General features: G+C 48.4%; 2 protein-coding genes across 10 annotated transcripts in view; one reads left to right on the top strand and one right to left on the bottom strand.

Annotated features, from left to right (window-relative positions):
- MAP1A (microtubule associated protein 1A) overlaps positions 1–5,972 on the top strand; it is a 54,923-nt gene extending 48,951 nt beyond the window's left edge. For all 3 annotated transcript variants that reach the window (XM_042887977.1, XM_042887976.1, XM_042887978.1), the window contains 2 exons: positions 1,372–1,604; positions 2,536–5,972. In XM_042887977.1, the coding sequence (XP_042743911.1) occupies positions 1,372–1,604; positions 2,536–2,691 (389 nt within the window). In that variant the 3' untranslated portion in view covers positions 2,692–5,972. The remainder of the gene's footprint in view (positions 1–1,371; positions 1,605–2,535) is intronic.
- A 1,526-nt stretch (positions 5,973–7,498) lies between these two features.
- PPIP5K1 (diphosphoinositol pentakisphosphate kinase 1) overlaps positions 7,499–21,761 on the bottom strand; it is a 40,114-nt gene continuing 25,851 nt past the window's right edge. For 3 of the 7 annotated variants that reach the window (XM_042887980.1, XM_042887979.1, XM_042887983.1), the window contains 4 exons: positions 15,711–15,890; positions 11,001–11,138; positions 10,451–10,564; positions 7,499–9,259 (listed from right to left, as the gene is read on the bottom strand). In XM_042887980.1, the coding sequence (XP_042743914.1) occupies positions 8,574–9,259; positions 10,451–10,564; positions 11,001–11,138; positions 15,711–15,890 (1,118 nt within the window). In that variant the 3' untranslated portion in view covers positions 7,499–8,573. Of the gene's footprint in view, positions 9,260–10,450; positions 10,565–11,000; positions 11,139–15,710; positions 15,891–18,352; positions 18,416–21,761 lie in introns of all 7 variants that reach the window. The other 4 variants (XM_042887984.1, XM_042887985.1, XM_042887986.1 and 1 more) reach the window with 3 other exon arrangements.

Genomic DNA, 21,761 nt, shown 5'->3' with positions numbered 1-21,761 from the left:
ACAGGACAAGGGGAAACGGTTTGAAGTTGAGGAAGGGGTGATTTAGGTTGGATGTCAGGGGGAAATTCTTTACAGAGAGAGAGTGGTGAGGTGCTGGAACAGCTGCCCAGAGAGGCTGTGGATGCCTCATCCATCCCTGGAGGTGTTCAAGGCCAGGTTGGATGGGGCCCTGGGCAGCCTGGGCTGATATTGAATGTGAAGTTGATGGCCCTGCATGTGGCAGGGGGGTTGGAGATCTGTGATCCTTGAGGTCCCTTCCAACCCTGGCCGTTCTGTGAGTCTGCCAGTCTGTCAGTGCGGTGAGCAGTCAGAGGAAAGTAGTGGGTGAAGCAATGAAATGGCTGTGGGGCTCTGCAAGGGAATGTGATCTGAAAAGGTGCTGAACACCGACTTTCATGAACAGCTGGCACAGAAACGAGGTCCAACAGAGAGCCTACAGCAGGATATTAGCAGTGTGTCTGTACAGAATGGCTGTGTCTTGAAACCATCATGCAGAAAGTAAAGATGCAGTGCCTGGGTGTGTAAGCCTGAAGGGAAGCTTACGACAAATATACAGGATTTTTGTGCTCAGAGAAGTGCTCCTAGTTGCCCAACTCTAAACTTGGGATGAGGAATAGAAACCAGGGGTTGTGATGGGTGGGGATTTGTTTGTGCTACAGCTAGGCAGCACAAGGAGATGTACAGGATGGTGTTGGCAGCTTTATGCTCACAGACTGAAGTGTCCAGAATAGAGAGCAGAAGACAGAGGCATTTGCAACTCCACAGAAGGGGCAGTCCTTCCATGGGTTGTATCTATATATGCATATATACTGCTGAGTACAATAACAATAACATCTTTCATCTCATAAACATAAAAAGCAGCAAATTAAGAAAAGATGTAGAAAAGTAGCAGCAGTGTTGCTAGAAAAGCGTTAGAGTCCATGGAACAGCAGTGATTCTCAGGGATGGCAGAAAGCCAGGGCGGAACTTCCAAAAAAACCCACTGCAGTACCCTCAGATGAGAAAGGCATACAGAGGTCAAAGCACAGGTTTCTTTAGCAAAAGTAGGTTATTAAACAAAAAGAAATAAGCTAGAACTAAGTACTGATTGGGATAACAACTCTGCAAAAGCTAATAATGGAACTTTTGCTTCCCTTCTTCAGGAAAGAGTTCAGAGCCTAGAGCCCCCCAGTCCATCCTCAAAGAACAGCAGAACTCCCTTTCCCATTATTTCCTTCCAGCACTGGCTCAGAAATCCACCCAGATTGTTTCTGAGCCCAGATAAATCTTAACTGCAGGGAAAAACCTTTCTGAAATCCGTGTTCCTCGGTGTGAATTTGTGTTTGTTCACTCCAGAAGGGTTTTGATAGCCTCTGCTTTCTTTTTCCAAAGCTTCCAATAGTCCCAAAAGCAGTTTGCCTGTGCCCACGGGGCCGCCTGTCTATGTGGACTTGGCTTACATCCCCAACCACTGCAGCGGAAAGAACACAGATCCAGAGTTCTTCAAACGAGTTCGGGCATCGTACTATGTTGTGAGTGGGAATGATGCGGCCAACGGAGAACCAAGCCGTGCGGTGCTGGATGCGCTCCTGGAAGGGAAGTCTCAGTGGGGGGAGAACCTGCAGGTAGGTCATAGGACTGCCAAAGAATGCGTGTAGTGTTCCATGTGTCACAAGCACTGGAGAGAAAGGGCGTGTGACAAACATGCTCAGAGGAAGTCTTTAAGAGAGTATAAACGGTACTGGGCACGTGTTGCTCTGCAGTTTTTGTAGAATGTTCTTAAGAGGAGGAGGGCACCCTCAGAATGATGTGAGTGCAATCAGGTGCGTCTCCATTCCGCGTCGTTCTGAGGAAGCATTTAGCGTGCCTGCTCATCTGCTCCACGATGAGCCTATCAGCGAGTGAAAACAAGCAGCACTGCAGCCTACATTTCATCACAATGTCCTGTGGCACTTGTTGCTAGCCCTTCTTGCTCAAAGACTTTATTAGTGACAGATGCTAACTTTCATTAGTGATTAAAAAAAAGAAAGTATTCTTAGTCATGTTTCCTATGTAGTCAGGTCTGTAGGAGATCCAGCAGGGTGGGCACTGTTTCTGAAGACAGAAACAGGAAAGCGTGTGTGCTCTGTCAGATGAAGCAGCCTTAGATTTCAAAGTCCTGGAGCTGCACGCTGGGGTCAGGAGGTATACGAAGCCCAGAATTGGCGCAATAGGAGTGACATCCAGCACTGTCCCTTCTCACACTGAGGGTTCTTTCTAAGGCTGTTTTTGGAGCGCTGCTGATGCTTTCCCCTGTACTGCAGCCATTTTCAGCGTTACTGTGGTAGTACTGCCAGATTGCAGCCAACTCAGAGCCTCGTTGTTCTGGTACTGCACAAAGTAAAGCAGCAGCTCTGCCTTAGAGAATCTGACATCTGAAAGACATTAAGTAGAACAAGCAGTACCAAGGGGACAGTGTTCCAAAATCAATGAGAAATTTTAGCCTTGGCTTTTATGGGCAATGTTTATGACTGCAGTTGTTCTCAGATAATCACGTCTGCTTCTTTTTTTCCCCAGGTGACGTTGATCCCAACACATGATACTGAGGTGACACGGGAATGGTACCAGCAGACACATGAGAAACAGCAGGAGCTAAACATCATGGTACTGGCAAGCAGCAGCACTGTTGTGATGCAGGACGAATCTTTCCCAGCCTGTAAGATTGAATTCTAAATCTCCCAGTCCCACTTCACGTTCATTCATCGACTCCAATCACCGATGCAACATCAGAGACACCATCTAATCACAGTCCAGGTCTTCTCTGGTTTAATCCTTTACATGGTTCCCATTTGTCAGGCAATCGGGTACCCATCTAGCTCAGCACTGGATGCCGTGAGAAAGAAGTGCAGGGCTCTGTAATATTCTGGACTGAGCTTAGTTTTGTGCAAGAGCAGTTGCAGGCCAGGGGCGCTTCCACTTTCCCTGCTTTATTCTGCCGCCTGTACAGTTTCTGTAGGCTATCTTGGCTGCCTTGCTGCTATGAGAGCTTGTTCCACTCTCTTCCTGGCTGCCTTGCCATTTAACTTGTAGCACCACGACCCTCGTCTTTCTGGTGAGGGCTAAAATGCTGCTGCTGCATGTTGACGGTGTTTGGGGGGCAGGGAGATAGAGAAGAAAACTATTTTGCAAAGTAAATGGACTGAGATGAGGGAAAGTCAAACTTTCCAATCACAGTGTGACAGTGAAGGGCATTCTTCCATCTCCCATCGTGAGCATACAGGTGGTGTTCTAGGTGAGGAGATTTGTACTCCAACTGGGCAGGGCCACTGCTGGCCACTTCTGCAGGCTTCTGTCCCAAATGCTTGCAGACTCCTGCAATGCTGGCTCTCTGTGCTCAGGGAGCCATACTGAATGACATCTTGGGTTGAGAGGAGAATGCTCAGCCTGTTGCTCTTTGCTGCGAAGAGCACATTCCTAACCTGCTAACTTGAGGTTTGCACACCAAGTGGCTAATCTGCAGAGGCACAGAGGGGCCGCTACCTGAACAGTCACACTTGAGAGAATCCAAACGCACAACTACAGCCGGTTCTAAAGCAGAAGGGCTGCAACAACCTGGCCTCTGTTGGCCTATGAGCTTTGAGAAACCTCCCTGCTGTGGTAAACCAAAGGTTTTACTAAGGAGTGTGGTGAGGCAGCTGAGGAACTCGCATGCCATACTGAGATGGTAGTGTCTGGCCAGTAGAGCTGATGTGGGCCAGTTCTGCAAGCAACAGCAGTTTCTTTGCTACATGTATGCCAACAGCCCAGCTTCTTAGCTGTGTTCGAGCATTGTTGCCTAAACTGCCCCTGTCAAAAAAGCACACCCAGGATTTGGAGACTAGAACCTGTGGGATGAGGAGGAAGGACTTGTTGCAGAAACACCTGGGGGAAGTAGATCAGTGACTGTGTTAGCTCATAGCTTCTCCATACCTGTTTCAGGGATGTACATGTGTTGCCAGCACAGAGGAGCTACTTGTGGTTGCAGCTGGCAACCTGTGGTGTCTTTGCTGTATGGCCACCCTGGCAAGCAGTGTAGCTGTGTGCTCCGAGGGCACCATTGCTGCTGAACCCAGAACCTCCTTGGCATACAAGCCCGTTCCAGCCGTCGGGCTGCCCCTGCAGGGGGACCAACTCTGAGAGTGCTGGTGCTCAAGCGCGCTGCGTCAGCAGCAGCAGGAAGCCTTTGCCAGAACCTGGACCATGTTATGACAGGGATGACTTTAACTTTCTGTAAGACAAAATGAGCAGCAGTAGGTTGTGCTCCTCTGACGAAGGAGAGATGAGATAGAAAGCGCTGTTGCAAGGCTTGGCATACAAGTATTTCCATCTGCTGCGTCACCCACTGTGCTTGGCCCTGAGCCGAGGTCTGATTCCACAGTAAGTATCCCAGGATGATGGGCTGTACTTGCCTAGGACACTTCATTTTCTTTGCTACTGTTTTCTAGCAGCTGACACAAAGAAAATGCTGCTTAGAAAATTGCTCCTAGAACTAAAATGGAGCTTCTAGGGAATGGGTTTATTTTGCATTTAATTTATATATTTATTTGTTGATCTTAAGCTGCTTTTTGTTTGGATTTACTGTTTTAATTTATACGTGTTAACTGTACACTACGTGCTCTTGGTGTCAGCTCAGAGGTTTCTCAGTACAAATACTTAGATGCTGCAATTTGAAGAACAACAAAAGGACCACGGAGAATTTGCTGGCAACAGAAGGGATCTCTGCTTGCAGCCTGCGAGGCTATGTCTGAAACCCAGCAGCTGCAGGACAAAGCCCGAGGCTAGCAGCTTCTCCCTGGGGACAGTCAGCCCTTTCAAACATACTCTGTGGTAGGAGTGTGTGAACTTACTGGGGGATTTCTGAAATCCCTGGGCTATATTCACATTAAGCATGGAATCACAGTGTGTCTGCCAGAATAAATGTCATTCTCTGCAACCCAGTGGGATTATTTTCTATGAATGTCAGGTAAAGCAAGCAATTGTAGGCAGTAACGGACCTACTTATGCTTTTCCCAGACACTGCTCTGGGGTTTTGCCTTCGGTGCTTTGGGGAGATCCTGGTTCACTTGTCAATGGGACTGGATGGCAGCCATCTGCAGGAATAAAATGCCCAATGTCCAGTGCCGGGTAGCTAGAGAAATAAACATGACCTCTTCATTGACTGGGTCCTTGGATCCCTCAGCACGGCTAGGTATAAAAGCTGATGCACTAACTTTAGATAGACCCACATATGAATGTTTCTCAATTTTAAACTTGAAGCAATTCTAACTAAGCAGTAAGAGTGAGGCTTTGCAAGGTGCCTGCATCCTCCCAGCAGGAGTGCAGTTGTTGGCACATGTTTCAGTGCAAACACTTGCCCTCTGCACGCTGTGCTCCTGCACTCTGCAGCTGTGCTGCTCAGACTGCTCAATCTTTCCCCAGTTCAATTCTGTGTCCTCAAGACTCCACAGTTTTTTTCAGACTTTTGTGGCAGTTTCTTCTGCCTTCAGTTCCTCTCTCTCCCTTGTGATCTTCTGAAACTATGGGGAAAAAGAACTGTATAAATTCCAATTTGTAAACAGTCGGACTCTGCTCAGCCTGCAGGAGCCAGCAGAACCCATCCAGAGCCAGAGGTAATAGAACACTACAGAGAGAAACAGTTAAACTCTGCTTTTGCTTGTTTCTGCATGTGGGCAACAACACGTAATCTTCCTGTATGTAATAGGTACAAAATACTATTTTAAACCTATAATTAAAAAAGAAAAAAGTGAACGTCTTAACTGTATTGAAATGGCAACTTGTGCTCCCAGCTTCTATGCTAAATGTTTTAAAAACAGAGCCCTGATTCTTTTCTTCAGCATCATATTTCTATTTGAATTTAGTTCCTCAACCTCTGTCCTTTTGCCCTTTTCCATATGAAATACTCTGTAACTAACTACTGTCAAGAGAGGAGCCCAACACATTAATAATAAAGCCACATTAATTGCGAACAAGAACAATTCCAGCTGTTTCAAACCATTCTTTAAGTGTGCATGGTGTGGGCAGGGGTGTGCAGCACTGCTTCTCCCCCTCTGCTGCTGTGGCCCAGCCCTGCAGAAGGGATGCCCAGGCTGGGGCAGATCTGCCTCCTGAGGAGGGCTGCTCACTGTTGCAGTCCCAAAGCTGTCTCCTGTCCCTTGCAGCAGGCCGAGGGCCCGCAGGCACAGCTGTGTGTGCAGTCACTGCTGTGTATGCTGCCTCACAGAACTGCACCGCAGCCCTCTGTCCATCCTCTGATCCTCAGGAACGGCTGCTCTGCCTGGCACGGCTCCCCTGGAACTGGAAACATCCCCAGAGTGTGGGAGGCACAGCTGGGCAGTGGCAGCCTGGAGCCAGCGGTCAGCAGGGCATGCAGCAGGGCCTGCACACGGTGCTGGTGCAGCATGATGAGGCCCATCCGTATGGCAGCAGCACAGCTCTGCCCTGCTGCACAGCTCCTCTGAAGGGAAAGTAACTCTTTTGGGCTCTTCTGCTGCTCAGCTGAAAACGAGGACAGAAGCCACCTGCTCCTGCTGTGCCCAGCTGCAGTCAGGTTGGGCTGAGGCCACCAGTTCAGCTCCTCTGCTGCCCAGGAGCCCTTTGGAGGAAACACTGCACCAAGGAATACAGAGAAAAAAAAAAAAAGGCAGGGATGGGGCTGCAGATCTCAGAAGAAGCTGCAGTGGGAGGGGAGTGCACCACTGTTTGTGCAGCATGACAGAGAGCTCAGGGCGGCTGGTGGCAACGGCTGGGCTCTTTGTGGGCCTGAGAGGAGGACCACAGCAGGGCAGAACTGCAGCAGTGCACAGGCATTGCCTGAGGGCCCTGAGAAGGATCTGGAGAGCTACTCCACCTCCAGCTTTCCCACGGCCAACTCTCAGGACCAGGCCACACCAAAGCCTAGCAACCTCAGCCCTGCTAGGCACAGGCCAGGGAAGCTGCTCATCCAAACCTGAATACCATACTGCCACTAAAAGCCAGAGCTCTTCCATGAGCACACAGCAGGCCTTCTCCCAGATCCCAGCACAAAGCCCTGCAGAAAGGGCGTGGGTTTCCTCCTGATGCAGAGCTGCACTCAAAGCCACTGTAAGATCTACTGCATTTCAAGCACAAATGGACATCACCTGAAACACCCAAACTGAAAGGTAGAGTTGTTGGGCATGAGGAAACATTACACAGGATGTCCTTGGAACCAGTGAGAAGGAAAACATGAGATGAACCAAACATTAACCCAGAGTCTTCACTCTACAGCAACCACTGTGGGTCCTGGGCAGCCAGGTCCTCTTCCCCCATACAATCAGTTCTTCAAAAAAGGAGAATGAAAAGAAGCATCTGGCTTTCTCACGCAAACCCCATGTGTACGCACTCACTTCAGCAGTGACTTGTCTTGACCACAGTTTTTTCTTCCTCCAGAATGGCCAAGAACCAGCAAGGCTTGCTGCCCTGAGCATCAGCAAGATCTGGCACCCGCACACTGCTGCACAAGTCAGCTAAGACAGACACGAGACCCACAGCAGAGATTTACTGTGAACACACATCACAACACAGCACAGAGATCTTTGGGCAGAGCTTCACAAAAACCTATATCATAGCTACAGACAAACACGCAGACTTGTCCATAAATACAGGAGGCGCAAGAGGCACAGCCCTGTCCTGCCCTCAGGATGCGGCAGGGACTGCTGTGTCAACGTTGCCCTCAGGCTTGCGCTCATAACTCATTTACATAAATATGTATTAAATATTTCTCATTTTATATAGAATAAAGTTTTCTTCTTATTGGTTTCTAATAATCCTGATTTGCTCAAATAGCAGTTTCTCTTAATTTCTGTCACCAAGAGTTCAAAGCTTTACCTCACGTGACCCTTGGGGACTAGAAAAACCCGTGTGTGTCCTCCCTGCACACCTCCCTCTGGCTGGATCCCTGGCTCCTGTCAGCCCAGCGCAGCAGGAAAACATTCAAGTCCACTCCAGAGAGAGGTTTTTTCTTGCAAGTAGCAGTCTTGAACCTGTTCTTCCCATTGCTCTCCTTCTCAAACTCACTCAGAACGCTTTCTCCTTTTCCTATTCTTCCCTCTACTGCCTCTCTGGATCAGTTTTTGGCAGCCAGTAGTGGGGATCAAGAGAAGGAGAAAGAAGGAACAGAGAGGAGGCTGATGGTTGTGAAGAACCCGATTACTTTGAGCCCAGAATGCCTTCCCTGAGGGCTGTGGGCCTACTAATCTCCAGGGAGCATTTGTCTCCTCTGGACTCACCACTCCAAAAGCCTCAGCAATACCAATCCTCCACTGTCCCAGTGAGCATACAGCCCTAGGGAAACGCTGAACCAACACAGTGCCACATCCCTGCTCAATGGAGGTGCATTTGTTGTTCGTTTAACATGGCAGATGAAGTATTGTCTCTTGCTGGATGGCAAAGAGCTGGCTTTTGTAGGAGCAGAGCAGACTCTTCCGCAACCTGGAGTCCTATGGACTTGGGACATGGCTTGTTCCGTGGACAACCATCTGCATGAAGTGCTGTGCAGGAAGTTGCCTCCAGGCTGCCTCCAGGCTAGAAGCGCTCACAGTGTGCTGTCCAGTGAGCTGCTAGTTCTGCTGATCCTCCTGACATGGTGGCTGCAGCCCCTCCACACTCTCCTCAAGAGGCAGCGGTTGTTCCCAACACAGCTGACCAGACAGAAGCTGGTCTGACAGAGCACTGCAGCCCACAAATGGTTCCTCACTCACACGCTCTGGGTCCAACTCTTCTCCCAGAAGCTCCTCTTCACAGGGCACCAAGATGTTCTTGGCCAGCCAAGACTGATCCAGGCCAGTCATTACCCCTATATCACCCTCACCTGGCTTCACTCTCTCCCCAGCTGGCCTCATCTCAGACTCTGCACCACTCTTTGGTTTCCCTACGTTACTTGGATCTAACATTTCCTCAGCTGAATCTTCTTCCACCTCCACCATACTTTTTTCCTCCAGGTTAGAGTTCTCCTTTGCCAGCTCCTTCTTGCACAGTTCTGGGAGCACACCTGGCTCTGGGTCCTTACTCCAGGTCTCTGGGGCGCTGGGCTCCGTCACTGACAACCCAGCCATGCCCACTTCCACACCAAGCCCTCCACTATCAGGCTGCCTCTCTTGTTCAGGGGACTGGCTACTCAGCTGCTCCTCATTTTTGGGGGGACTGACGGAAAGTTTCTCAGCGAAGTTGAAACGAGTGCAGCTGTCCAAAGAGGTTGGGGAGGATGGGCCTGCACTGGAGACAGTACTGGAAGGGCCACTGCTGTCTGCAAAGAGGAGGAAAAATCATAAAACATTTAGCTGATATTTCTTTAGCCCAAAGCCTGAGCAAACCCAAGCTGTCACCATCCCGCAGTTCTACAAGAAATGGGTGAGGGTCACCTATGTGTCATGCACCCTGGCAGGAGCTTGCAGCTGCTATTGGGTGTGCAGCAGTTCAGCTCATGAAATCACAAGCACAAAATCCACACTTACATTGTTATACAGTGCTACACTGACATTATAGAGCAACACAAAACTTCATGTTGGGTATTGAGTGGAAAAGCTTTCTTTCATTCCCTCACTATTATGGGACACTCATCTCTAACCTCACTGCCCTTGGATCCTGCCACACACAATCCCTGAATGCTGAACTACAATTGTCTCTGGAAAAATAAATACTTCTCCACCAGTGACTGTTCTTTTCTTATGCTGTACAGTGAGTGAAACTAGAGAACAGATTTAGATTACATCTAGTCCATTAAAAGGGGGAGGACTAAACAATTGCTGTTGGCCAGATCAGTTCCTTGACCTCAGTGACAGCTCAGCAAATAGTTCTTCAGGCAAAAGGAGCCAACAGCTAGGAGAAGAGCATACCTGCCTTTCATTGGCAACACTGACTTGTGTTAAGGTGTTTGCTGTTGAACTGTTTGATGGGTCTTTCCCCTTCAAGATGCAGTCAGATCAGCAAAGGGGACAAACTCTAGTCATCACTTCAGCAGAGACCGTGACAAGCAAGGGGTTACAGAAAAGCCCACAAGTGAAGAGTTAAATGGAAGGCTATCCTCTATAGAGCTCTGAGTATGGCATGTATGTGGCTGGTGGGTAAGGAAGTGCTTCCACATGCTGACACTGGGTTGGCCATGTGTCATGGGGAAGCACAGAACTTGAGATGAAAATGAAGTGCATTCAGACTCTCCATGTCCTGTGGCACTCAGCAGAGGATGCCTAGAGAGATTATCCATTGAACAGCAGAGTTCCCTGTAATACACAGTACTACAAAGAGCCCCTTTTCCATCTGTCTCTGGGAGCTTTCTAACAGGGCATATGACTTAAATTTCCTTTTACCTACTTCCCCATTCTGATACTGTTCCATTGATGGCAAAGCATAAAACCAATATCTGGCTTCTACCATTCCACCCTCTTCTCCCCTCCCTCTCCATCACATTCACCCCTGATCAAGAAGAGAGCACACTCACACCAAGGGGGCTTATCCGACCTCTGGCGCAATGGGAAAGAGGATGATGACAGAATTCGCTGAGACATAAAGGGGTCCCCTGGTATTTGGCTGCCAATCATTGAATCAAACAAAGCTTTAAGAAAAAAAAAATACACAGGTCAATAACTTTCAGGCAGAGAGAAAACAGAATGGCCACAATAAGTCTACATTCCCCAGCAACCACTAACAGGCACTCAGGAAAGAGTTTAAGAGTGCACATACAGAGCTGTGTCTACCCCCAGACCCTGGGAACCTGAGCCTTGGATTTCCCAAGCTGGAGCTTGTCTCCACATCGCTGTGCTGACCAGAAGCAGACAGACCCGGCCAGCCACTCATCCCTCAGGTGTGTGGCCTAGGATGGCTCTGAGCTGGATCCCGCAGCGGACTGTGAGGTTAGAACACCTGGAACAGGCACCTGTGACTGTGCTTGTTGCTCAGTTTGCCCCCAAAATGTAAAAGACCAGAAGTCCTTAACTGCTTGCTTTGGCTCTGCTCTGCCCTACCCAGAGATGAGCCCACCTCATCAGTACCTGCAGTAGACTGAACATGTGATTCACTGCAACTCCTGCACACAGCTGTCAGGAACTCATTGACCTGCCGCAAAGAGAGGGAGTTGTGCAAGGTCTCCAGGGGATAAATGGTGGGAACCATGGAACAGCCTTCAAAACCTGGAAAGAAACGCAATCAGAAAATGAATGGAGTAAACAGCAATCTAAGTCTCCGCAGGACTCACGGCATAAGGAGCAAGGCAGTCTGGGAACCAAACCACCGCCACACTCAGGACTAAAGTCACCTTTTCTAGGCCAAGAAAATCACCAAATCACCATTAGGCAATCACATGCAGTTAAAGACCTGAAAGCAAGCATCCAGGCATACGCTAAAGGAGGAGGAGGAGGAAACATCTAGCAGCAGCCAGGTTTGCTGCAATGCCCGTGTCTCTTTTGCTAAAATATCTGGTTATGGGGGAAAACCTGGTGTAGTTCCACAGTTTACAGAAGCTAAACAAAACTTGAGTGAAGTCAGCAGAACTTCCCAGGGCTCCCAGCATCGATGTCTCAACTCCAGCCTGAGACACAGACCACCCTCTGCTCATCAGTCAGTTATGGTGCACTGCTGCCTTTGCAAAGACAGGGAAAAGAACCTCCCAGCACGCCTAATATACCTAATATACCCCTCCCCACGCAGCTGTTTGAGCCATGTGTCCCCAAAGAAGACCTCACTGTCTGCAAACCCTGAATTAGTAGAAGTCGTATCAACATCTGACAGACTCTTGCTCAGAGCTAAGCTGAATCACAACCACTCACAATAAATTCTTTGCTATTGAGTCAGCAACGATTACAGCAAAGCATTTTTCTCTTCATCCAAACTTCCTGATAGTGCTCTGTGGCACTAAGCCAGCCTGAAACTGTCAGAGGAGCAAGAAAGAAATAAAAGTGTCTCTGGGCATATGGGAGTAAGACTCCTTCTGCTCTGCTTCTCTTATTTAAAGATCTCTAAACTCCTTAAGCCCAGGTTTCCCATTCTGCGTGTCCTAAGCTCCCTCCCTTGGAGTTCAGAAAAAAAATGTAAAAAGGAAAGGAATTGGATCTGTTCCTACAGGTAAGAAAAGTTACTTTGAAATGCAAAAAAGTGTATGGCTCTTGATGCACACACCAAAACTGCAGCTCAGCACACTGACAGGCTAAAATTGGTCCCTGCCCCTACAAACCTGGAGCACCCAGATTGTCTGCTACAAATGTCACTGCTCCAGTCCTTCAGACACCTCCAGATTTTGTCAGTCTTTGCCCCAGTGCATTCATCTAACCCAGGTCTGCAAGAGGCAAGGAACCTGAGCCAGCAGATGGTATTTAGAGTGATTACACGCCATGCAAGGAGGCCACAGATCAGAACATGACCGCTTTGCAGTGCTGCATGCATCCACTACCATAACAGCTACTGGAGATGAAGAACCCTCCAGCCATCGAGGGGGGTTACCTACACCACAAAGTGCCTACGAACATTAATTGCGACATGAAGGATAACAAATCTTTGGCTAGAACAAGGGAACGTGAGACAGAAAAAAATCACCATGTTGTTCTTTCTCTTGCTGAAAAGTCCTTCCTGAATAAGGAAGAGTGTTTATTCATTATTTTCTCACAGGCACCCTGTGAGACAAAGCTAAAGGAAAGCAGTGAGGTAAAGACTTTAAAGACCAGTAGACTGGAGATGGCGTTGGGGAAGCATAGAGGGAGGCTCATGTCAGCTCTCAACAGAATCTGTCTTCAGAGACCAAAGTTGACTCAGCTATCCAGTTATCCAAAGACAATGGAAAGTAGTTTAAATACAAGATAGGGCAAGGCAATGTTGTTGCAAGATACACTGGAGGCACTGACAGGGATGGGACTGCATGGGCAAACCTCTAATAAAGAGAAGAAATCAAAGATCCAGTGTCAAAGGAAGGTGTGACACCAACAATAGCACTGATAGACAGAGGCCAAGGAAGGCTCAGGTGTGAAGTGTTTTTGGCCCAAATCAATTGTTTTTGCGTCTTACACTTTTACCTAAGAGTTCTGAACATCAGCATACATGTTTTCATTGACAGCAATTACCAAGTTACTACACAGCTATCTGGCTGGGAGCTGTGTTGGCATGGAAGGGTTGCCTGCTCCTGCATAGTGGAAATCCTGAAAGCAAGAGACAGAGCAGTGGCACTGATACATCCCCAAAGTTCTACATGCCAAAGCTTTGTACGTCAGCTCCTCTGGAACAAAGAACACCTGCCCCAGTCTCAGCACAGATCCTGAAGGGTATGGAGAAAGCACACTCAGCAAGTTCCCTTCCAACATGCTTGGTCAGTTGAGCTGTATTTTGCTGGCAGAGCTCCAGCATGCCCCACGTATACCCGTGTTTGTATGCATGTACGTAATATGCACACGAGTTAGGACTTCTGCTAGCAAGCCCTTCTAAATCTAAGCCTGCACAGCCAGCCTGAAGGTCTGTTCTGGTCAGCGGCTCCCTGCCCACAGTGCCAGCAGCATACATCCACAAAGGGCTACAAGAGCAGACAGCATGCGGGGACTCCTCCCCCAGGCCTGCAGTGACCTTACAGCTCAGAACTGTTCTGAACACAGTGCAGCTTTTTCATGACATTCCAGTCTCCACTCAAGTTCAGCTGCACTTTTAACACCCCCATGCAGAGTTATGAGGAGTTTCACTCTGTTTCTGGTATTTTTAAAAATTCATTCCTATTTTATGCTGCCTCCTATTTGGTCTATAGGAAACATCCCAGTTCTTGTGCTGAAGCAGAGGCCAACCTGCAGATCCCCACTGCTCCTCTCCAGGCCACTCACACCACTACCAAAACCACCCTTCCCGCATTGGAGATGTCTCCCTTTTCCCAGTGGTGATGGTCAGCTCTACGTGAAGTTGGGGCCGTTTCCTCATGTTACCCAACATGGATTTACCCTGAACAACACCTGCCGTTTCACTGCCCAGTCGCTCACTATCCCATGCTCCTGTTTCCTCACAGCTGACCTTTGCAGTTATTATCACTGCTATTCATTACCAACATACACTCACTTCACACCCTTTCTTTCCTAAACTGGATGAGCATGGATTTCCAGAATGATCACTTCAAGGCTTGATCCTTCCAGCTATGGATGCCAAGCACATACTCCTATCTCCTTGTTTCTGTCTTTTTCTTCTTTTCTTTGTTTAGGTAGAAGTGTACCTGAGAGCCAAGAAGGAGAGGAGGGGAGGGGAGTACATAGTTTTACATAGGATAAATTTGGACTTTCAGCTACAAAGACAGGAGAAACTTCTCTAAGAAGAACACCAGCAGGGGTTCCAAAGTCACTAATTAACTGTGCTCCTAATGGCAGTCAAGCTGAGGAGAAAAAAAAAAAGAACTTACTGAGTGCAGACATCTGATTTCCACATAGGAAACTCACTACATTGATGCACAGAGCTCATCAGCCCGGCTGCATTAGAATAGGTGGCACAACCCAGCATCATACTGCAATATTTGGAGTTTATTTGCCCAAAGTGCTGAACTCATTTCCTCTCTCTGCTGGAGCTCACATGGGAAGGTTGAGATCTGCAGTAGAGGAAGCTCAGCTTTAGCTTTGGAGCGGTCTGCTTTGTTCCAGTATCTCATCCCTTGAAGCAGTTTTGATCCTCTTTAGTATTTGTTGCTAGGAGACCAAGGATTGTCCTAATTATAGATGAAAAGCAACTGCCATCTCCAAGCTGCCTACTTGGTAGAAAGGGCTGTATCGAGAATAAACAGGCTGTATATAAAAAATTCTCTTTTCTAGGCTTTGAAGATGTTTGATCCTGTTGCTTCACTGCCCGAAAAGGTGTGCTATGTCTGCCTCTGCCACATATGGGTCTGAATGAAAAAAGAACTCCATGCATCACACCACACATTCAGCAAGCCACATGCACCGAGCAGGTCTTATGGTGCAGCCAGATACCCCTCTCAGAGAGGAATCTCCTGCTTGTCTTAGGAGCACTGAGACCTCAATGCATCAGATTTCCCACCTGTGCCAGAGGCTGACAAATAGCCAAGAAGCACTGATTTATAACTGATTTATAGATTTAGTACTGGAATCACCTGCCTCCCCCCATCTGACACGCTGCAAACTTCCTAACAGGTGAAACAGATGCCATGCAGTGCAGACGCACAGAAGCTCAGCGTCTACCCTAGCTTAACTTGGTCTCTCTAAACAACACAATCCCATAAGCGCTCATTTCCCCTAAATAAATTTCCACTGCACGTTCCTTCACTCTGCCCGTGATCAGCTGCAGTGCCTCCTTACTCTCCTTTCTTTCCACACTCTCAACCCTTTGGTTCTTCCATCAATAAGGGAACACTAAGCAGCACGCTACTGAGACCCGGGCAGGTGTATCACATCAGCAGGACACCACGCTGGCAGGAAAACAGCATTTGCAGAAAGCTTATTGGCTTACCCTGGATAAAGGAAGAAGGCAATGAACAATTGCCCAGGATGGAAAGAGCAGAGTTAGAGCTACACAAAGAGCACTGGCTCCACGTGGAAAGGCTGCTCCTAAGGCTACAAAACTGCCAGTACAACAGCCCGCACGCCTTGCTGCAGCAGCAATCCAGAGATGTAAGGGATGCAGTGAGGGGAAAGGCTTTCCTTTTTTTAGAAGCAAAGCATACTTTGCATTCTCAAGCAGACAGTGGTCCCCACTCAGCTCTATGAGCACGGGACTAAGGCAGCTGCAGCGTGCAGTACCGTAAAGACACTCCAAGTCATCCTGCCCTGAGATCAGCCAGCTCCTGAAGAGGCGCAGGTGGTAGGAGCACTGCTGGAGGTGATGGGCTAGAGTGGCATCCAGGCAGATGTTCCGGCCCGTGGCAGAGTCAGAGGAAAAACGGCGCAGCAACTGGGCAACGTGGTGGTGCTCAAACGCATCTGGAGGAAAGGGGCCACAAAGAGTGAGAGGAGCAGGGAGGTGCAGCTGGGAAACAGAAAAAATGTAGAGATGTAGGAAACGGAGCTGCCAGCAACGGGGCTGCTGCGCAGGAGGTGACCCACATCACGCACTACAACCCAGTCCCTCCCGCACTAAGAACAGGAACACCCTGAGTTCTACGCACCCCAGATTGGAAGGCAGCAGGGCAAGCTCCTGCGTGACCCAGCCTCTGCCAAACGCAGTGCATGGGGGCAGTCCCACCACAGGCTGAATGGCGAGGTTTCATCTTTGTAAGTGAAGTCGGACAACTGAAAAAATTCCAGGACACGTTCTAAGTCGTGTACACTTCAGGTTCAGCACTATAAGGACATCGTCCCAGACTCACCCTCGCAGCAGACAAGAAATCCAAACTGCCAACAAAGCACAGCGTCCTGCATCCAAACGCAGCCGCTCACTTCATCAGATGTGGGAGAACAAATGACCTGACACCGAACGTCTGGAGGCGGCGCGAGGTGCGCTGGGGGCAGTACGGCTCGACTGAGAACACATTGTTAGCGCGTGTGGGAAAAAGAAGTGCTGACGTACCTTCTTGAAACTCTCAAGAGAGCCCTGTGCAATCTTCTGTGATGTTCTTGCTATTGTATGGCAGACAGGATCCTAACCTACAGGCCTGTCTTCTCCCCTATTCATGCAGCCTCAAGACTCGTGTCCTGCTGCCAAGACTCATGAAATCAGGTGATAAACCATCTGGCCTGATCCTGTGCTTGGCCACTGCTCTCTTTCACCCATCCCACCTAATCAAGTAGAGGCAGCTCTTCAGAATAAAAATATCCAGATTCAGGGTTGTGAATAACTTTTGCATCCTCAGGCAAGTGGTTCATGCAGCTAAACACCTTTCCCATTAAAACCAGTGCTATATCTATGCCAAACTTTATGCTCACACCTGCTGGACACCTGCTTTCTTGATTAAGAAGCACTCTGCCATGAAGAAATATTCACTGGGTGCTTGGGAAAAACCTGATGCTGTTTCACTTTATTATACTTCTGTGGGGGGCAGTTGCTTTACAGTATGGTTTAGGACAGGGTGGCACTTGGTTCTGTTGACAAGATAGAACATCCTGCTAACACACACATTTCCTCAGATGGCACCCAGACATACAAGCAGACTGAGCAGCTGCCCCTTCTGGGAAGAACAAAACCAAGCAAACTGAAAGTAGGTTCTCTTTGGATAGCTGAAGCAGTAAGGCCACATTTAGCCTCCCCTCCCTCCTTCATCTTTCCCAGAACTTTGGTCTTTGTAACCGCCTTCTGGACTTCTTTCACCTCACAGATCACACAGAGCAGAAGTTCTCTGTATTTATTAAGAACAGGATTTCAGAGGCAGCCCTGATCACATAGGACAGAAATGCTTAAGCCGGTATCTTTCCATGATCTGCTTTGGTTCTAAATTGTCTCATGAGTTATGGGTAGGAGCAGTGCTAAGAAACAAATGCTTGCAAAAGCTTCTACACACGGCTTGGATAATAAATAGTAGCTCAAGGAATCTTCTACAGCAGAGCTAGGGGTCTTTAGCCTCAAGAGATCCACAGTTCCAGTGATGGGTTACTAGTGAATAAACATAGGCACTGTCAGACATCCTTCCTTACCAAGCCTTGTCATAGCTACCAGTATTACAGGAGTGAGGATGGTTGAAGACTCGCCGTGTGGCACGCTGCTGATCTTCTCCTAGCTTGGGAAAGTGGCAGGGCCAAGGCAGCACTGCACATCAACAGCAGATGGATATTTTGGAGACCATTCCCAGGAAAATGTCTGCAGGAAAGGTGAGACCACTCCCACCAACACCACCGTGCCTTGAGCAACCAAGGGCCCAACCTAACAAACCAGTCTGCAGATAGGAGTACTGGTAGCTTCGTAGCCTCCTAAGACCACTGTGCTAAGGAATGCTGCTGGCACCTCCCACCCTCCCATCACAGACTGCACTTTTCCAGGATCTCTTCTTGTTCCAGACCTGAAGCTCCGCAGTGTAGAAGCTGAGGACCAAAGTTGCTGGTGCTCTTAGGATATGAAGTAGACATTCCCCCCACACACCTCAGGTCCAACGGCATTCTTCCCACAACCTCCACCCCCTGCAAGGCAGCACTGTAGAAGGCCTTACATCAGCAGTGGATTTAAAGGCTGCTTTAGGAATTCCATTCACAGTCACTGCTCTTAATTATTCATCTGGGACAAAAATGCAGTCTGACGCACCTCCCACAAACAGTACAGGAACCACTGAGCAGTAACAGCAGATGAATGAACAAGCCAGTCACAAGGAGACAATGGGGGAAGGTGAAGCATGGACACCGGGTACACAGACACCAAGAAACCACAAGAAGGCTGAGAGTATGTGCAGAGAGGAGAACTGAATGTGAGCATGGGGTTAGAAGTGTGAGGGAACGTCAAATCAAGGAAGCAAACGTACCATTAGTCGGATGCTTTGCAAACGACACAGAAAATCGTTTTACGGCTGGCATAGACAAGAGCTCTGAGGAAATAAAAACAGATCATCTCAGTTAACAGCCTGCCTCTAGGGAATCCCCAGTTCACATGCTTGCCTCTGCCCTTTCAGGTGCACCTCCTGCTGGACCCCCCCCAACACACCTCCATTGGCACTGCTGCCGTACCCCAGGCACGTTCTGCCTGCAGGTTTGAGGGAAGCTCTTGGGTTCCTCACACACTGTCAGCTCCCTGCTTCCCTTGCACTGTCCTGTCAGCGTCTCTCCTGGCTCTTCAAGGACATCAGTGGCTCTCCCTCCATCACAGACAGCAACACGTACTTCCCAACACACTTCCAGCACAGTTCAGTGAGAGATGCAACAAGGCCACACTCAAAGCCACATAGCTGTACCAGGCAGTCAGCAGCACCACCACATATCCTGAAACCCTACAGCTATAGTCCTCAGGATCCACCACTGCCCAAAGAAAAGACTATTTCGCAGAACTGAACAGCCTTGGCACTGCTAAATGCAGCTCAAAGCATCCTCTAAATGCAAGCTAAGCAGAACTATTTAGGAATCTGCAAGTTAAATCAATGAAGTAATTCGGGAGCAAAGAGAAGATCCATGAAGACGTATCTCTGCAGTCCTGCTGCTCATAGCATGTCAGTACAGAAGAGGTTTGGGGATATACCTGTCAGGCTGGTCCTCAGGCTTCCCCTGGCTGTGAATCAGACCAGACCAAATTCTCACAGAAATCACACATCAGAAGTCAGTACAAAGAGGGGCTCTGTGTATCTGCTGATGGGGCACAAATAGATGAGTTTGTGGGTTGGTCTCCATATGCTCAAAAAAAAAAAAAAAACAAAAAACACCCCAAACCACACACTTCAGTTTATTCCCTCTGGGAACTCCTCAGTTACTATGGAAAGAATGGTCTGCATAGATCACCTGTATGCAGGGTCTGATGGGAGAACCCATCCAGTCATGCCTTTCACTACTACTCAGTACCTAAGGATGTCATTTCTATTTAATGCATTAATTCTACCTGGTCAACGTGGTCTTTATACATGCCTGTCACTTATACTGAGGTTAGGAGATTCACTTACCAATTATGCTTCCTCACCCTACACTGTGCTTCCCTATTTATACCCACTGACTTGTCCACATAGTATACTTAAATCAGCTCTCAAAATTGCTTCAGTTTTCCTTTGCAGCATAACAGCCTTAAAAAATGTGGTGGGTTTTTTTTTCTTCCCCCTCTTTTTAATCTACAATCAGATGGCAAAGCTCTTTACACGTGTCCTCTGAGAGCTGTGCGAGCTCTGGTGCTGCGGTCACACAGATGGTAGCCACCATCAGCCTACTCAAATCTCCTTCTTGCATTTACAAGAGCATCAGTTTAGATGGTGCTGCAACATAGGCTACTGGATCCCTGGATTCAGACAACTGAACTTCAAAGTATCACCAGAAGACCTTCCTTCAACCTGAGCTTGGGACACAACCCTCCACTGAAGCATTCCTGAGCCCTCTTCCAGTGCCAAGCAGAGAGACTGAAGAAATTAGAGCCACTTTAATTTCACTTGAGCAAGTCTTAGATGAAGTGCCACAAGCCATGCGCCATATGTTGAAGCATCACAGCCATGAAAAATGCCAGCAAACGTCTGCTCCAAAGCCTGGAGACTTTTTAAAGATTATTTGCCTGATGACTGAGAAAAAGGCCCTGATGCAAACATCCTCCCAGTGTCTGCTTTAGCCATGTCACTTACTGCACTCAGCCCTGGTGGTGTTTGGCTTCAGTGCCAATGTTCATCATATCATTGGTGCCCATTTAAAAGGAAAGGCCCAGAACAAGGGCTGACCTCACGCCCCACACTACCTTCCTCAGGAGATAAATGCCCTTCTACCTCCTACTTGTTTTTCCCAATTCCTCACTGTAACACTGCAACGTGATGGAAAGTACAGCAATAACAGCAGGGTGGCAAAACCTTTGGCTGCAGCAGATGTGAACAAGCCCATATGCAGCAGCCATGGATGCAGAAATGAAAGAAAGAAGCTGCTCACCTCTGGAAGGCCTCAGGTAGGCAGGGATCTCCAGAGAGATACCCTCACCTCCATTGCCAACCCTTAAGTGGGGCTGGAAGGGCTCCAGCCCTTCCTGTCACTCAGGTGCACTGCACATTCCTGAGCTCCCCTGGGCTGGCCCTGCCTTCCACCAGGTGCTCCATCACTGCTGCGGGCTGCAACTCAGCATTTCTGCTACACTCATAGTTACTATGATTGCAACAGAGCACTGGCAACACAGAGTGCTGTAACACACTGAGAAATACGAAAAATGAAATGTAACATCGAGGTGAATAATTCTGGGCTGTTAGTCAAACGTTAGTTAAGTAAGTCTGACTTGTAAGTACTTGAGTGTACAGCTGCATCTCAGGACACAGAACGTAGAATTTAGGCTAACACAGCAGGAACGTGCCCTGGTCCTCGACTGCCAGGAGCCAATTGCAGGCACACTCTTAGTACACAGCTAACAGAGAAAGGCAGCACTGCAGAGGGAATGGTGGGACTGGACAAAATCTGCCCTGGTACCAGCTGGGTACAGAACAAGCAGTCTTTGACAGTTTTCCCTGAGAACAGTAATTGCCTTTGGACCTATGGTGTTTGCTTAGAGTGGAAGAAAATTAGTCAGTGTCCTAGCTGGCCTTTTCAGTATTTCCTGTGGTATTCATACCCCTGCCCTGTGCCAAACACCACGTGCTTCTATTCTGGGACCCACGGACAGCCCACACTTGCTGCCTCAAGCAGCTCTGGCTTATGCAGCAAGGCTTGACAAATCCTTCCAGCTCACCCTCCTTGTCTCTGTCGCACAGCCTGATGTGTGCTAAGAAGCTCCCTGAAGAGGTGAAAAGCAGTGCAGTCTTCTCTTACACTGAAAAGCAGCACAGAAAGCCAGTGTACATCACGGCCTCTGTACAACAGTATTCATGGGGTTCCAACAGATTTCAGAATGGGTAACATCTTTCCACCCTGATATGTTAAGCCTTCATCCTTTTTATGGGTGTTGTGGGGGTCCCATCCCTGGAAGAGTTTAAGGCCAGACTGGATGGCCTTTGGGCAACATGGTCTAGTGGGAGGTATCCCCGCCCAAGGCAGGGGGGGTGGAAATGATGGTCTTTAAGGGCCCTTTCAACCCAAGTCATTCTGTGATTCTACAATTTCGTATAGCTAAGGATGTGGTTGGCTTTCTGGGGTGTAAGTGCACCTTGCAGACAAATATTCAATTTTTAGTCCATCAGTATCCTTAAGTCCTTCTCTGCAGGGCTGTTCTCAATCAATTCATCACCCAATCTACTCTAATTGATACTTGACAGAGTCTTACTGGGATCATGATGAACA

Source organism: Lagopus leucura, unplaced genomic scaffold (genome assembly GCF_019238085.1).
Source record: "Lagopus leucura isolate 7727_CA_CO unplaced genomic scaffold, USGS_WTPT01 Super-Scaffold_100128, whole genome shotgun sequence".
In the NCBI taxonomy this organism is placed as follows: domain Eukaryota; kingdom Metazoa; phylum Chordata; class Aves; order Galliformes; family Phasianidae; genus Lagopus; species Lagopus leucura.
Note: the sequence above shows the minus strand (reverse complement) of the source record. Positions and strands in the feature narration are given on the sequence as shown.